Source organism: Caenorhabditis elegans, chromosome X (genome assembly GCF_000002985.6).
Source record: "Caenorhabditis elegans chromosome X".
Lineage (NCBI taxonomy): Eukaryota > Metazoa > Nematoda > Chromadorea > Rhabditida > Rhabditidae > Caenorhabditis > Caenorhabditis elegans.
In genome coordinates this window covers 4,489,802-4,505,061 of record NC_003284.9, presented here as the reverse complement: position 1 = coordinate 4,505,061, position 15,260 = coordinate 4,489,802, and the positions used below count along the sequence as shown (strand labels likewise).

General features: G+C 33.8%; 2 protein-coding genes and 3 non-coding genes across 7 annotated transcripts; 3 read left to right on the top strand and 2 right to left on the bottom strand.

Annotated features, from left to right (window-relative positions):
- The first annotated feature begins 673 nt into the window (after positions 1-673).
- On the top strand, positions 674-10,143 carry dgk-2. 3 transcript variants are annotated; one of them, NM_001029508.6, is made up of 12 exons: positions 674-1,096; positions 1,303-1,418; positions 2,491-2,577; positions 2,630-2,718; positions 7,693-7,825; positions 8,233-8,520; positions 8,592-8,681; positions 8,732-8,806; positions 8,914-9,041; positions 9,262-9,433; positions 9,485-9,669; positions 9,722-10,143. In NM_001029508.6, exons 1-12 carry the CDS (start codon positions 964-966, stop codon positions 9,834-9,836), a joined length of 1,611 nt encoding a protein of 536 aa, NP_001024679.1. In that variant the 5' UTR covers positions 674-963; the 3' UTR covers positions 9,837-10,143. The 3 variants fall into 3 exon arrangements, with proteins under 3 accessions (NP_001024679.1, NP_001379634.1, NP_001024680.1); NM_001392762.1 differs by lacking the exons at positions 674-1,096; positions 1,303-1,418; positions 2,491-2,577; positions 2,630-2,718 and having other exon boundaries at positions 9,722-10,141; NM_001029509.6 differs by lacking the exons at positions 674-1,096; positions 1,303-1,418; positions 2,491-2,577; ... (3 more) ...; positions 9,485-9,669; positions 9,722-10,143 and having other exon boundaries at positions 8,592-8,754.
- F46H6.8 lies at positions 6,410-6,571 on the bottom strand. The gene has a single exon (NR_070894.1). It is a non-coding gene; the product is annotated as an Unclassified non-coding RNA F46H6.8 (non-coding RNA).
- On the bottom strand, positions 7,421-7,441 carry 21ur-11587. Its single transcript, NR_070893.1, has one exon.
- A 2,710-nt stretch (positions 10,144-12,853) lies between the features above and the next one.
- On the top strand, positions 12,854-13,433 carry F46H6.5 (uncharacterized protein). Its single transcript, NM_001029511.4, has 3 exons — positions 12,854-13,015; positions 13,117-13,222; positions 13,274-13,433. The coding sequence occupies exons 1-3, from the start codon at positions 12,858-12,860 to the stop codon at positions 13,322-13,324; spliced, it is 315 nt and encodes a 104-aa protein (NP_001024682.1). The 5' UTR covers positions 12,854-12,857; the 3' UTR covers positions 13,325-13,433.
- A 1,088-nt stretch (positions 13,434-14,521) lies between these two features.
- On the top strand, positions 14,522-14,636 carry F46H6.11. The gene has a single exon (NR_070892.1). It is a non-coding gene; the product is annotated as an Unclassified non-coding RNA F46H6.11 (non-coding RNA).
- The last annotated feature ends 624 nt before the right edge of the window (positions 14,637-15,260 follow it).

The window sequence follows — 15,260 nt, the reverse complement described above, 5'->3', positions numbered from 1 at the left end:
ATTTTTTTGTAATGACCTATTCAAAATGCCTTAAATCTATTCACCCAAGAAGTTCTTTAAAGTTCATTAACAAGTTTGAGACAAGTTATATAATACTTTAATGTTTCAATTTTTGAATAACAAATAGATTTGAAAATTGGCAAAATTGTCCGGCAACCGGCAATTGCCGCGCACCCCTGCCCACATCTTCGAATAGGAACAAGACTACGCAAAGATTGTTGAAAAACCATTTTAGCATTCCAATGACTCGTCGTGTTTGCTTTACGGAATTTTGATGTGAAACCTTGTTTAATCTTGGCCGGTGCAGTTCATTTTTTCACCTTCTGTTGTAGAATGACGTCGACCGTCCTTGAAGGAACGGTTTTGTATTGTTTGGTGAACACAAGTGTTCAATTGATTTTCCTTCTATTCAAAATGTGTCTCACATTAAAATTAAATTTAGAAGCTCATGTATACAATTCTATAATAATTAATATTATCCATAAGGGCTTTTGCACTATACAACTAACACTCCCACCCCCGTCTCTCGTTCTTTTCAATTCTCTCTATTTCTATCTCTTTCTCGTGTTGTTGTGTTTCATCAGCTCGAAAGACACGTGGGTCTCGAGTGTTAATAGTGTTTTCCCGATGCTTCTTCATAATTTAAGCCCTATTTTTACTGGTTATTTTTCAGGTATTTCAATTTCCACCCATTAGTCTCGCATTCAAACGCGGCAAATAACCGCAACGCATCAAAGTGCCGCGTCGCGGTCCTCGCCCCGCGGAATAAAGAACAAGAGAGAAAGAGTGCAGCGGTGGAGAAGGCTGGGTGATGGCAAATAGAAACACGAAAACTAGTCACCCAAAAATCTATGCCATTACATCACAGAAATGAAGAGTCGCTCTGAGAAGAATTCAAGTTAAAAGACATTTTTCGAAAAATCGCTCGCTTTCACTGTGGTCAACCTATTGCCGTCTGACAAAATGGAAATGGACGTGTATGATGAATTATTGGCCGCTGCTTTATTTATCGTTTTCTCGAGCATTGTTTTGTGGGTGTTTAGAAAATTATGGGCAGTGAGGAAACGAAAGAATATTAATGACACGTCATCTAAAAGTAAGTCATTTCTTTATAAATATTATACTTTTCCATTAATTCCAAAGTTCAACCAGTTTTCAAAATCTTTGAAACTTAGTGCCGTAACAAAAAAAAATTGAAAAAAAAAAAAACGAAAATCCAAAGACTTAACAGCTGTGACGGAAAAAATCGAAAGAGTAACTTATCAGTCGGATGGTAGGCCAATTGATTTTAAAATTTTTCAGGCGGACACTACTGGAGTTCAATCAATTACAGTGAACAACACAACTATTGCTCTGGATGCAAAGAGCACATTGTTTCGGGTTACGAATGTGATAATTGTCTGCTCAAGGTGGATAACGTGAGTTCAATTCTACTAAAAAATAACAGGAAGTTAAACAGGAAACATAAAAATGAATAAAGAAAGAAAGAAAGAAAAACGTTGACCAAATAAAAGCAAATGACGGTCTTCTAGAAGAAACAATGCGTCGGTTATTTACTGCCACGTGGAAAGATCAAAAAGAATGAAGAGGGATGAGAGACGCAGACACAACAAGAGGTGGCAAGGTCCGCTCATCAGTATTTGTTTACCTGTAGAGGGGGATGTTGCGAGGTGGATGAAATCGATATTGCACTTTATTATTATTGAAAAATTATTTTTGGAAATAGAGAAAACATGTCTTTGGAAATTGAAGTAGTGCACAATTAACAATTTTTTCTCAGAACCGGAAAAATACGAATTTTCATAAAATACGAATTTTCATAAAATTTTATCTTTAGTTTTCAGATAATTTTGGAAGTTGACCAAACAATTGTTCTTCAAATTTTAATTTTACGTCCGTTCAAATTGTTTGTTTGACATTTTAGGTGTTAAACCCTGCAGAGATACCACTAACGACACTCTACATTGAAAATATATAATTTTACTGCATTTATGAAAAAATGTTTAAACCATGGAAAAATATTGAATCCGATATAAGATAAACCTTTTAAAGAGTTTTAGATTTGTTTTCAGGTTTTTGGTTAAATTAAAATTTGCAAAAACCAGAAAGGAAACATTTGGGCAAAATCTTATGGAAAACATAAAAATAAATTAGCTTGATATTTTTTCACAGTCCGATTATTCAAGTACACCTAGATTTTCTTAGGTTTCCATTTTTTCAACTTGCGTCTAAAAATTGTTACAGGAATGATTTTCTTTTCTGAAATATTAGGTTAAATTGATAATTTTTGTGTACTATTTGAAACGCAACTGAAAAAATATAAATCTTTATATTTCAGAATTTAACGAGAAAAAAGAAACTGAATGTCTACAAACATATTAATTTTTTGAGCTTCAGGAAAATATCTTGAAAAAATGTGTCCAATTTTTAAATAAACTTTGAAACATTTTATTTTCAATATCGTACAAATTAAGTATAACAATATTTCAGATAAACTGTCTTCGAGCAGTATCTACAAAAATCCAATGTAAAGTCAATCCGATACACTGTAGAAAAGAGACATTTGACCATCATTGGGTATGTTACTGAAATTTCCACCAATTTTGTCAAAAATTCATCATTTTCCTAGATATGTGGAAACATTGGCGCTGATCTATTTTGCGAAGTCTGCGAAGAGTTGTGCGGTGGTGTTGGCCTTCAAGATTTTCGATGCTCTTGGTCAGTCTTTTGGTTTATGTCTTATTATTTACAGTTGCCTTATCACATTAAAAATCTAAAAACAGAACTGATTGCGGCAAATGAAAAGAAAAGTGGAAAAAGTCGTAACCTAGAGAATTCGTTTTATCTTTTTCTCCACTTTTAGGTTCATAGGTGTTAGTTCCGTTATGAAATTTTTATTGAGTTTACGTCAATAATTCTCATCTCACTTTTTTATTTTTGGTGGTTTCTGATTTCTACATAGTTCTAGGTTATCGAGATTTTGCATTCAATTTTTAAGCAAAAATTTCAAAATTTCTGTTTTTTTCAAGACGTTTCCTTAAAAAATTGCAATTGATCTTTTGACATTTTGAAAAATGATAAAAATAATCAAGACGTGCTTGAAAAATTCAGATGTGAAGCTAAATTTAGATGGAAACGTTTTCAAAATATTCTAATCTATTTTTGTACTCAAAAAAATAAAAGCAAAAACTCAAAAACTCAAAAAAAAGCAAAAACGCAAGACACCAGGAATTATAATTTGAATATCCGCCCAAAAACATACTAGGCCATACGGTCATGTACTCCTCTCGGACAACTGTAAATTTTTCTAATTTATAGGCTAGTTTTTTGTTTTTTCCTATTTTTTATTAACTTTTCGAGCCCACATAGATTCTAGGTTTCCTAATAAATTCGAATTTTTGTTAGTAACAAAATGTATCCAAAATTCATAGATTTTTATTCAAATTGTGGTCCGAAAGAGGAGGTATCAATTTTAAGGGAGTTTTAAAGCGAGTTTCCCGAAATCTTTTAATCTATTATACTTTATCGCGCGTATTTTTCTATATTTTGAAGTTTGAGTAATTCAGGAAAAACATTTTTTATTTAGCACATATAAGTAATTTTTTCATCTTTCTTTCTTGAAATATTAGTTTGATTTGTTTTGATTCTAAAATATTTTTAACTCAATTTTTAAAAATGTAAATTTTGATCAAATATAATTTGTCTCTATTTGAAAATTGTAAAGTTAACAATTGAAAAACATGTTTAAAAAATAAACGCTCAAAACAAATCGGTTAATAAATCATTTTCTTTCTATCTTTAGTCTCGTTTTTTCCGAATGGCACTTAAAGAAGGAGACAAAATAATCTTTCCCACTTTTTTTTTCCAACAATTTCCGATCAGGAAATGATGCTTCTTAGCGTAGAAGCATAAGAACTTTTTCTTCCCTAATGTTTTCATAGTTTTTCTTTTTTTCATTTCTCATAGTAGCATCATTTAATTTATGACAATGAGAAGCCAAACCGGTGAACAATCCGATGATACAGTCTGTAAAAATTCAGTTTGTCTCTACTCCGATCTTTGATTGTTCAACACAAGTGAGCTTCACCACTATTCTTACCTTTTCTCCCCCTAAAGTAAAAAGCGAGGAAAGTGCGCAAACAAATGGAACAGCCTCTCCTTATTTTTTCCATTTTTCTTCCATTTTATTTCCATCGTTTTCATCTTCTGACAATTTCCAGGAAAAATTGTGATGCATCTTATGATTTTTCTTTCTTCATAATGGAAGATTCAAGTGTTTCCCTGAATGCTCATTGTATAGAAACTATAAGAAAAATGAGAAAAAAAAACGATGATACATAGATACAAAAAGGTTGCACAAATTCCTAGAGCCCTCCCTTTCCTACGCCATTGGAATTCGTTTCCGGACTTGGCTGCCGCTACAGTGTGGAAGATTTTTTGTATCCATCCACCCACTTTCATCTTGTTTTCTTCATTTATTTGCTGCAATCACCTCAAATCTTCTGTTTTCAATAACAATAATAAAATTATTAATGAAAGTTTTGAGCTGAGTAACATCTTCATTTGCTAGCTAGGTAGCTTGGGAATTCAACCCACGTAAAGGGGCAATTTTTGCTGATATTATTGAAATTCGATTGACGTCTTCTTAGATGCACGGGGTAATCTAACATTTGAAGCTTTCCGTGATCTTTTCTTATAATCTTGTTAACAAATTCTAATTGCATTTTGGCAAGGAGAAATGCATAGTTCGTTTATTAGATAGAGTTTGTTTAGAAAAAAAACCATGGACTCTATTTTTAAATCTCTGTAGTTTCACCGACGTCATGTTTTAGTTACATACGTATAATTTTTGCGCATATACCTCATGAAATACTCGTCACCCGATCTCTGCACAGGTCAGTAGTTAATCGGTACTCCGAGTCAAGGTTACTTATGGATGTCATTGAACGATTAGTGATGACAGTCTCATCTCTCTCTCTCTCTCCCCACTTTTCTTCTTGATTTCTGATTTTAGATCATATCACACAGCACATTTTCTGAAATAAGAAGGATCAGCTCATTTATCTCCTCCTGCTACTGCCCACCCCCATCGCTAGGATTTTAAATCATTTGTCTTCTTTTGCAGTTCCTGGTTGTTTTCTGAAAACCGATCTCTAAAATTGTTTGTAGTATTGTTGTTTTGTGGTTTGCATTCCCCAAATTTTTTTAGATCACGAAAATACAACAAATTTTGATTTTCAATTGTAGTTTAGAAGAATTTCAAAATATGAAATTGAAAATTTTTAAATACTGAAAACAAAATAATTTTTTAATAAAAAAATTATTTCCAAAAAATTATTTCTAAACGAGAACTAACGGTTGTCGGAAATTAAAACTTTAACTTTAAAACTTGGTTACCTGTTGGATACCTACGGGCTTGAACTGTATCTATATTACTAAATGAATTAGTTTAATTTACCAAAATAAGCAACAGATTTTTTTTTCAATTGCTACATTACGTAAGAATTAACAAAATTAGTTGAGAAATAAATTAGGAGTCTCAGAACGAAAGTTGGTCATTTTAGCGGATAAAACAAATACAAAACCACTTGGCAACGTATTTTCCAGTACATTCTGGAATTCTCGAAAAAAGTAGCAAGTTCAGGTTTTGTTGAGTAGTTCCAAAATTGGCAAGTTTTGGCAACCAGAATCTCTAATTAATAATCATTAATATGTACTTTTTATTAAGTTTCTCAAATATTATTTTCTATCTGTTGAGCCACATGACACCTGAGTCAGGAGTGAGTCTCCCCGGGGAAGACACCTTTGAACCGAACAAAAAAACACGCGTACCTAGCTAGACATACGTGATCTTGTTGTTAGTGAAATGTCTAAGCAGTGGTCCAAATATCACTGTTTGTTTGACTCAATGTGAGTTTTTTTTTCAAACACGTAATATTTAACACAATTTTTAAAGTTGATTTTCTAAAAAAACCTTATAAATGTGAATTTTTGATAAAATACATAGAGAAGGCGCCGTGACTAAGCCTATGGTAGGATCTTCTTTCTATTTTGGGTTGATAAATTCATTTTAAAAAACATGGGGTTCTAGCTTTTTTGACTTTCTGATTCAAATGTCTCATTAGTGTCCAGCAAAAAATTGAGCCAGGTGGGGGTACTATAGCAAGCGCACACACTGCATATTACCTATGTCTTTTCTCGGATATGTTCAACAATTTTAACGTATTTTTTAGACAAGATAAATTATCGTAATATTAGAACAAGTGCCCTTCTATTCCATCATTCAAAAAAAAAACGACATAGCCACATGGCGCAATTGTCCACTGTTGCGTTGTAGTTCTGAGGAGAGGGGGGCACCTTTAGGTTGGTCTCTCCTTTTGCTTGTCCGCCTTCCTTCTCCTCCTCACTGTCTTTTTCGATCCATCCGGTTTATCGTGTCCTGTGTATGTGTGTATGTTTGCGGCCACCACTACGACACTCTGATTCTCTGCGCATGCCTCTCCTTACAACTTTTTCCCAGCAACCGCATTTGATCGTACGATGCTTTTCTGACAGTTTCCCTCGCTTGTGAATGTGGTAGAAGAATAGTTTGTTTCCTCTATTCGTTGAAAACGAAACATAAGAGACCCATTTTCTATTCCAAAACTTTTTTTGCCCCCCTCTTCTGGTTATCAAATCAGTTTGTGTTTATTTGCCAAGCCTACTTTTGTTGTCCTTGTTCGTACATTATGCCTTGTTCTTTTTTGCGCCTATTCTATTCCCCCTTATTCTCGAACTGCTGATTACGATCACATGGCCATGTTCGCGTTTTAAAATTATTATCAAACAACTGGTCTGGTCGGGGTGGGTGAAACATATAGATTAGCTCTAATCGTTTGAACTCTGACTGGTGTTTTACTTTTTTCTCCCCCATCTCTACTGGTCATTGCATACATCACTCCAACTGTAGTTCTATTGAATTGAAAATGATCATAGTTACAACATGCGTCTTAGAAAGACTGTAGGAGTTGTAGACCCAACTTCTCAACTTCTCAAAAAAAATTCTTCCCAGATTAGTGACGTCAAAACGACTAATTGTTTGTTCATTTGTAGGTTCACACAATGGGGGAGAAGCGAAGATACTTAGCAATATTTTTTTTTTCATTTTTATGGAACGCATCAACCACTTCAGATATTGCAATTGATCTTATAAACTCATTCACTCATTTCCTATCATTCAGCCAAATATTATCAAATTTAACAATTTTAGACATACAAATTACCTTAAAATGAACTTGTAAACACTATTCTTATCACGTGCTACATTTTAATTTGATAACGTTTTATGAATATCTGTTTTCGAACAACCACAAAGCCATTAATTAAACTTTTTTGCACCCGATCAATCAAAACAAAACCACGTATTTTATATATTGAACTCGAACTCAAAGTCGATCAATCATCACGAAAATTTACGGCCATTCGAAATAAAAAATACCTGAAACTGCATATGGTTGTTCTCAGTTTGTTTCCAAAAGTGTTCAACCTTTTTTTTTGAGTAGAAACCAGGTTCTCTCATCAAGATAAATTGCAATTTACTTACTTTTTCTGTCGCTCAATTTCCAACCGATCTCTTTTTGTAAGGTTACACAAGTAACCCAGCCAGTATTGCACTTCATTAAAATAAAAATCATTATCGATCTTATTTTGTAGGTGTTGGCGCGTTGTGCACACCAAGTGTAAACCAAAATTCACTAAACATTGCGATTTTGGTGGATTGAAACGAACTATCATACCACCATATTGTGTTACCACAAGAAGACCAGGAAACCGGAATCAGAGAATGGTGAGTTAGATTTTTCTGAATTAAGTGTTAATAATAAGATTTACATTGCATTTTAAATTCTTTACAAAAATCAGAAAATAGAAATTTGAAATGAAGATAGATATAACCCAGAATGTGGCAATTTTTGTCATAATTACGGTACCCGGTCAACACGACATTTTTTTGGGGGATGCGATGATTTGTGCGCCTTCAAAAAGTTTTCATAGTTTTTAACGCCTTGCAAGAATTTATCTGTTTTTATGATTTTATTACAGTTTTTAATAAATAAATAGATTTTTTTGGAAAATTTTGTACTCATTAAAGACGCAAAAATTTTCGCAATGAAAAAACTTGTCGCTTCATTACCGGGTACCTTAAAATTTGCAAAATTTTGCAGCTGAGTAATTTTTTTATATTTCTGAGTTTAGGCTGTCATTGACAAAATCGAAATACCAGTTGATATTGAAAAATGGCGCCCAATCATGGTTATTGTCAACCCAAAAAGTGGATCAGGTGCTGGAAAGCAGCTTCTCCGCAATTTTAGAGCTCATTTGCACCCGGCACAAGTTGTAGATGTTCTTAAATCAAATATTGCTGCCTCCCTTCGATGGATCGACGAACATCCCAATGTTGACGTCAGGATATTGATTGCTGGAGGTGATGGTACAATTTGTTCAGCTCTCGATCAGATTGACACACTTAGCCGTCGTATTCCGGTTAGTTCCCTTTTCCTATTTCAAACGCAAATTGGTGTCCTCTGTAAATTGGCCGAACCGATTTATTTCAGGTGGCCGTTTTACCGCTCGGTACTGGCAACGATCTATCTCGACTATTGAAATGGGGCAAAAAATGCGACGGCGATATCGACGTCATCAAGGTATGTGCCTTCCCGGAATCAGATAATTACGAAAGACCTGATTTTTATAGTTGATGGAGGATATACAAGAAGCCGAGGTTACGCTTGTCGATCGATGGACAATTGATGCGGAAAGCCAGAAAAAAGTGAGTGGTGGTCAGCGAGGGAGAATGAGAATAGAAAGTTTGGACTTACCCAGTTTGATCTAGTGAAAAGACAACTATAAAACAAAAAGTATCGCCAATTATTATAGCTCGGAGTTCGATTGCAGTCTAACAAAACGCTGTCAATGACAAACTACGTGTCGGTTGGTGTCGATGCTTGTGTCACGTTAGGAATGCAAAACACAAGAGAATCAATTCCCAGAGCAATGAGTAGCAGGTTTGTTTTAAGAAACCACTATTTTTAAACTGCTTTACTGCTTTGCGGTAATGTTCAAAACCTAAGTTGTAACTGTCATAAGAGGATTAACGCATGTTTAACACAACCTATGTCTACACTTCTTGTCAACAATTTCCGATAGTTAGGTAAAAGATAATATAGAGCAACGGTTACATTTCAGACTATCTTGGGATCAAATTTTGTACCGTTGTTATTTCAGGCTACTCAACAAATTCCTCTTCTTCACATTTGGAACCAAGGATGTTTTTGAGAGAGTTTGCAAGGGTCTGAACGAGAGAATCGACCTATATTTAGACGACGTCCACGTCAACCTTCCCGATATCGAAGGTCTCATCTTTCTCAACATTCCATATTGGGGCGCTGGAGTCAAGGTGGGTAAACAACGAGACGGTTATCTCTCTACAATTCTTGTCTATTTTCAGCCATGGGCCACGTACAATGATAGTCATCGACAAGAATGCGACGATGAGATGATTGAAGTGTTTGCGGTGACATCATCGTTTCATATTGCTCAAATGCAGATCGGACTGGCGAGCCCGTTGTGCATTGGGCAGGCCAAGCATGCGAAGCTTGTGTTCAAGGGGAATCACTCGTTCCCTATGCAATCGTTAGTGAAAACCCTCTGGGGGATAACACAAATTAGAGAGATATAATTACAGGGATGGTGAAGCATGGGTGAATTCGGCCGGAACAGTGCTAATCTCCCATAAGTGCAAGACTGCGATGCTGAGGAAAGCGGAGAAGCAGACGACCGGATGTGGGATGTTCTTCTAAAGATCCCCTCACAATTCTCCCATATGTATATTGCAGTTTTCTATTTTTTGCCTCCATTTTGAATTCCAATTGTGATCTCCTTCTATAGTACTCATTTTTTCTTGATTTTTATTTGACTTAAACATTTCCATGCGAATTTTTTCTATATATTTGTTCTGTTTTTCCTTCATCTGACTGTGTTTTTGGATCAATTCATGTTTGTCGAAATTCTTTCTTTTTCAGAATTTCGCCAAAAGTAGCGGCCTAGGGCTTTGTATATCATTTTCTGATTTTTAAACGGTGTCTTTTTATAAATGCCAACATCACTATCGTTGCTAATGGATTTACATCATAAAAATAATTGCTATTAATATTTCCAATTGGAATTAAGAAATTCCTCAAGAGTTGTTCCAGAATTTGCTTTCAAATTTTCCAACACTTCAAGCGGACCCCCCCCCCCCATAAACAAACAAACACTGTTAACCCCATTTAAAGGGATTGCACCTTCAATCTTCTCAGTTTTCCGCCGCCTATTTACTCCCCGCTCTCATAGTCTGGGTAATACGGAACTCTCATTGCAATACACACCAGTGCGTCAGGAACATTGAGCGTTTTCGTAGTTTCGTTGTGAGACCCCCCTACCACCACCACACGGCGTCATGGCTAAAGTGTTTTGTCGTCGGGCGGATGCTGAACCATTTTTAAGTTTTTAGTATATACTGACACATCGAATTTTGAACGCTTAGCGGGTTGAGCCAAAAGAAGTTTCATGGCAAAATTCTTTGCCTGGAGTGTGAGCTAAACACGTCTTGTAAACATTAACTATGTTCTGTTTTGAGAAAACTTTAAAACTAGGGCTTGTACATCTCAGAAAAAATTGTTTTTGTTCGACATTTTTAGTCAAATTTTGAAAAATGTTAGTAATTTCAAACATAGCTGCACGTTTGAGCCCCTAAAAAGGGTATGGTTATATACAAACAATAAAAACTTTATTCAAATATAAACATCCAACAAAATGTTTTTTGACCGTCCTCCAAAGTTGATATTTGAATACTGAAATTTCCCAACTTTTTGAATCATACATTTTTATACGAATTAGTTTTTATTAATGTACGAAAAAAACCTTATTTAAGACCAGTTACCAGTTTTACAATACTAGCGTTTCACGACTTTTTGATGGAAACTTTTAAAAAACTTGAAAGTTTTTGAATATTTTTACTATAAGATTTTGACAATTTAGCTCTCATTTTTTCTAGAAAAAAATAGCGAAAACTGTTGTCTGTTAGTATGAAATCCCTTTTTTGACGCTTGTCACCAATTATACTCTCTTTTTATAATTTCAATCATCGTTATGAACTTCCCGCAAGGCGTACAATTATCTATGTGGCCTATCTAATTGACAAGATCTTTCTTTGTAAATATTCAGGTTGCCGGGTCATCATTTTCGCGGAAAATAACGTTATTATTTAAAATGAGTCAGTTTTATATGATTTTCGCTAATTATTTCTTGAAAAAGCACGTCACAACTTTTTCAGCGGTTCTCACTAGCAATTCTTAATTCATTCAAAGAAGATTAGCCAAAAGATTGTGTCGTGCATAACAAAATTTTTGTTCGATTACAAATAGTTTTGTGTGTATTCGTGTTCCTAATCATATTTCCTGTGACAAAGGCACGAATACATTCATTCCCTTTTCTTCTTGTTCGTTTCTTTGTCAAGTGCCCTCACACACATGCCGCTCGCTTTAGAGCTGATGCTTGTGAAAATGATCATTTGAATTATAGATATAGAATTGAGATGAAGCTTTCGTAAGATTTTTATTATTATTTTATATTCCAACTTTGTATATTCCGATGAGAAAAAAGCAATATCTTTAGATATGAAAAAAAAAATTGAATTTATTTTCGGGTGTTCAAAACTTTCCCTAATGTTTGAAGTGTTTAAAGTTTTCCCCCAGTGTTTAAAATTCTGCAATCTCGGGCAAACAATATTTAGTCAGGCTATTCAATTTTTTTTTCAATTTTCTGACTATTTGTATTATTTTTTATTTTGACAGATGTTAGTTTTACAGATGATTCTTTTATATGGGAATTGTAACTATAAATTGAAACAATAAATTGAATACATTTGTATAGAAATATTTAACAATTGGTCCTATGGTGCTGAAATAAACACATATCATAATACAACTTTTCAAAAAAATTTTGAAATGTTTTTTTTTGGTCAAAAAACGGTGAATAATCAGTTTTCACAAATTTTTGAAACTCCTCAATCAGAACGATTCTCCCAGTTTTATGTTTCAATTATGTAGAAATTTTAATTATGTATGTAGAAATCATATCAATTGTAGAGGTTCAAACATGCGGCAGTTCTAATTTTTTTTTTAGAAAAGTGGTTAAACTCAGTTTCACCATTTTCTTTGGCTCAAAATAAGAATTTTTCATATGCTTTTGAAAAATTGTACTATGATATTTTGGCATTTTAACACCAATAAGACTCTTAACTATTTTCAAAAATTTTCATTTTTAGTTGCAATTACCATCGAAACATCTTTAATTGAAAAAAAAAACGTAAAAAAGTGCTCAAAACATATTTAGTGAGTCTGAAAAAACGTTTTGACATCTCAACACTTTGTAACAAATCCAATTTTTTGCCACATGTTAAATTAAAAATGTTATATGTATAAATAAGTTTTTGCTTTAGAAAAACTTTGTACATTTTCTCAAAGTCAGGTGATTTCCAAAATATTCTATTAAATATTCAAAAATTTTCACGGCTATTTGAATAGAGTAAACTGTGGCCATATTATTAACGAGTGAGAAAGTGCATGTTTACTTTACCATTCGCTTTTGTACTTTGATTTCGCCTCTATGAACGTTCAATGTCCTGCACTTTTTTTGTCACGATTGTTTTTTAATTGTGGTGTTCCTCGTTCTCTATCATTCTTTTCATCATTTATCTTCAGATTTCTTATTTGAAATATACCTTTTGTCACTTTCTCTTCAGGTTTTTTAAAAATATAGTCGGTTTATGAATTCCAGAAATGACTGGCACAGCTTTATCAGATGTTCATATTCAACAATGGCAGCTTGAAAAGGAGAATAATGAAAAAAGAGTGTACAATCTATGCGAAGTATGCTTCAAGCCCTTCAATTTGGCTAATATAGATATGCATTTAGAAGCGGGGTGTGCTGCGGAAATGTAAGTTGTGGGAATTTTTTAAAGATAATTTTTTAAAAAGATTATCCAAAAAATGGCAATTGAATCGATAATTGTTTTCAAGTAGAGATATTCAATTTCAGTTACAACCGATACAACTTAACACCGATCGACAACAACAATAACTGTCAAAATTCCACCTCTTCACAGCAAAACAACATGACACACAAACCGAAGAAAAGTAAAAAGGTACTCCGTTATTTTGTGAATTTTTTAAACTTCTTTAAAATTTATTTTTAGGTTATTCGAGTGTTGAAAAATAAACGGAAGAAGAAGGCGACATCAAAATAGTTAATAATTGTTTCATTCACAAATTTTTTCTGTACAATCTATTTGTGGTACCTGAACGATCATCAGCGACGGTTTTGAAATAAGATTTTAATAAATTGGTTAGTAGAGTTTTGATTGTTGTGATCAGATTTGGTTTTGAAGTTCGAAGAAAAAATTATACAGCTTACATTTACACATAACTCGCATTTTTGTAAGATATTTGAATTTTAAATACAATTCTATTTATAATTTTCCGGATGTGCGTTGTGCAAACTACCCTATTTCAGGCTGTGGAATGTTGGCTCCTTCAGCTGATACCAGATATAAATTACAAAACAATTTTTTAAATATCGTGTTTCGTTTTGAAATAATTGCTTTAGTATTTTCTTGCGCAAACGATCATGACCAAAAGCTCAATTCTAACAACAAAATTTTTCTTAACAACTAATCAACTAGTCACACGATTTAGATCATTCAACTTCAGACCAATGTCAGAATTTTGAATTTTGTGAATAACAGACCAGTTTGATGGAAAACATAAAAGCAGGCCAATTTTTATGAACTCAATTAGTGTTTCTCACCTAAAAAAGATCACAGAGTAATTTTCTACGACAAAGGAGATTCGCGTTTGTTCTGCCGCAAGTGGGTACTAGTAAATCGCCTGTAACTGGTCTGTAATTTAAAAAACCAAGAGTACAGGCACGTAACACTTCTGTATTTGAAGTAGAGGTGTTTTACATCTGCTCACCCGCGACATACCAAACGCAAAACACCAGTGGACCAAGCACCAAGCTGGAAGACTTTTTAACATCTATATAACAGCTCACGTTTATATCCTTTACTCAAAATTAGACTGATTCATTACGCTGAACTTTGATGTTTTATTAAAACGTATTTTCAGATACTTGTTATCATGTATGAGTAGCTCAAAAATTGGATATGAAAAATATAGAGAGAAAAAAGAGCAAAAGAAAATTGGTCCAATTTGTCTTATTTACATCTTGCAATTCTTAGTTCCAACTCTTTCCACTTTTTGGCGTTGCCCTAGCTTCCAATCATCTATGTGAACCTCTAGACGCTATAAGGCTTCAATTTCGCAATCAGGTCGTTGGTTTACTCTATCTCTGACTTTGTTTTCTGGAGCTAGAGCATGTCGAAATTAAAAGATACGTTTTGGAGAGCAGTAGAAATAGAAAAAATTGGAGAGGAAAAGAGTGTGAGAGAGTCTAGTTTGGCACGCGTGACTAACACTGCTCGTATTTCAAGAGCAATCACCATTTTTTCCGTTTTTCTGTCAGCTTGTCATCGGGACGTGTATGGGTTGCAAGTTTTTGTGAAGAATTGAGAAGACCAAGTTTCATGAAAAATTCTAGTAGAAAATCAAAACAAAAACAAGCTCATCAAAGATGGAAGAGACCGATTCTATTTTTCACATTTCAGACCAGTTTGGTCAGTGATCTCGTAATTCAGAGTTTCAAAAGAACAACATATTTTTCTTGAATATTTCCGAAAAACATCAAAATTGATTCAGAGTTAATTTTTCAGCTGTTTCTAATTGAAACATACTGCTAGATGATTCCTTCAATGAGCCCACGATTTCCATCTTGGATTTTTATTTAATTTTTCTTTTCATTTGCAATTTTTATCTCAATATATAAAAAAAGCGTTCGGTGTATACACAAAATCCAAGATTTACTGAAAATGAGAACTCCGAGTGATGTCATGGACCGACATTTTCCGGGATCCAGCCGCACCGACCGAAAATCTTAAAACGGTAAATGTCGGATCAAGATAATATTCGGAGTTTCGATTTGAACTTAGTTCGGGAAATTTTTCCTAGTAATGGACGTATTCTAAATTTTAGAGTTTGTACGAAACTCCGCAGCAATTTTGTTATTCCGAGGTAATATTGTTCGGTAGAAAATATTCGGGAGTAATTGTTTTTGTTGATACATTG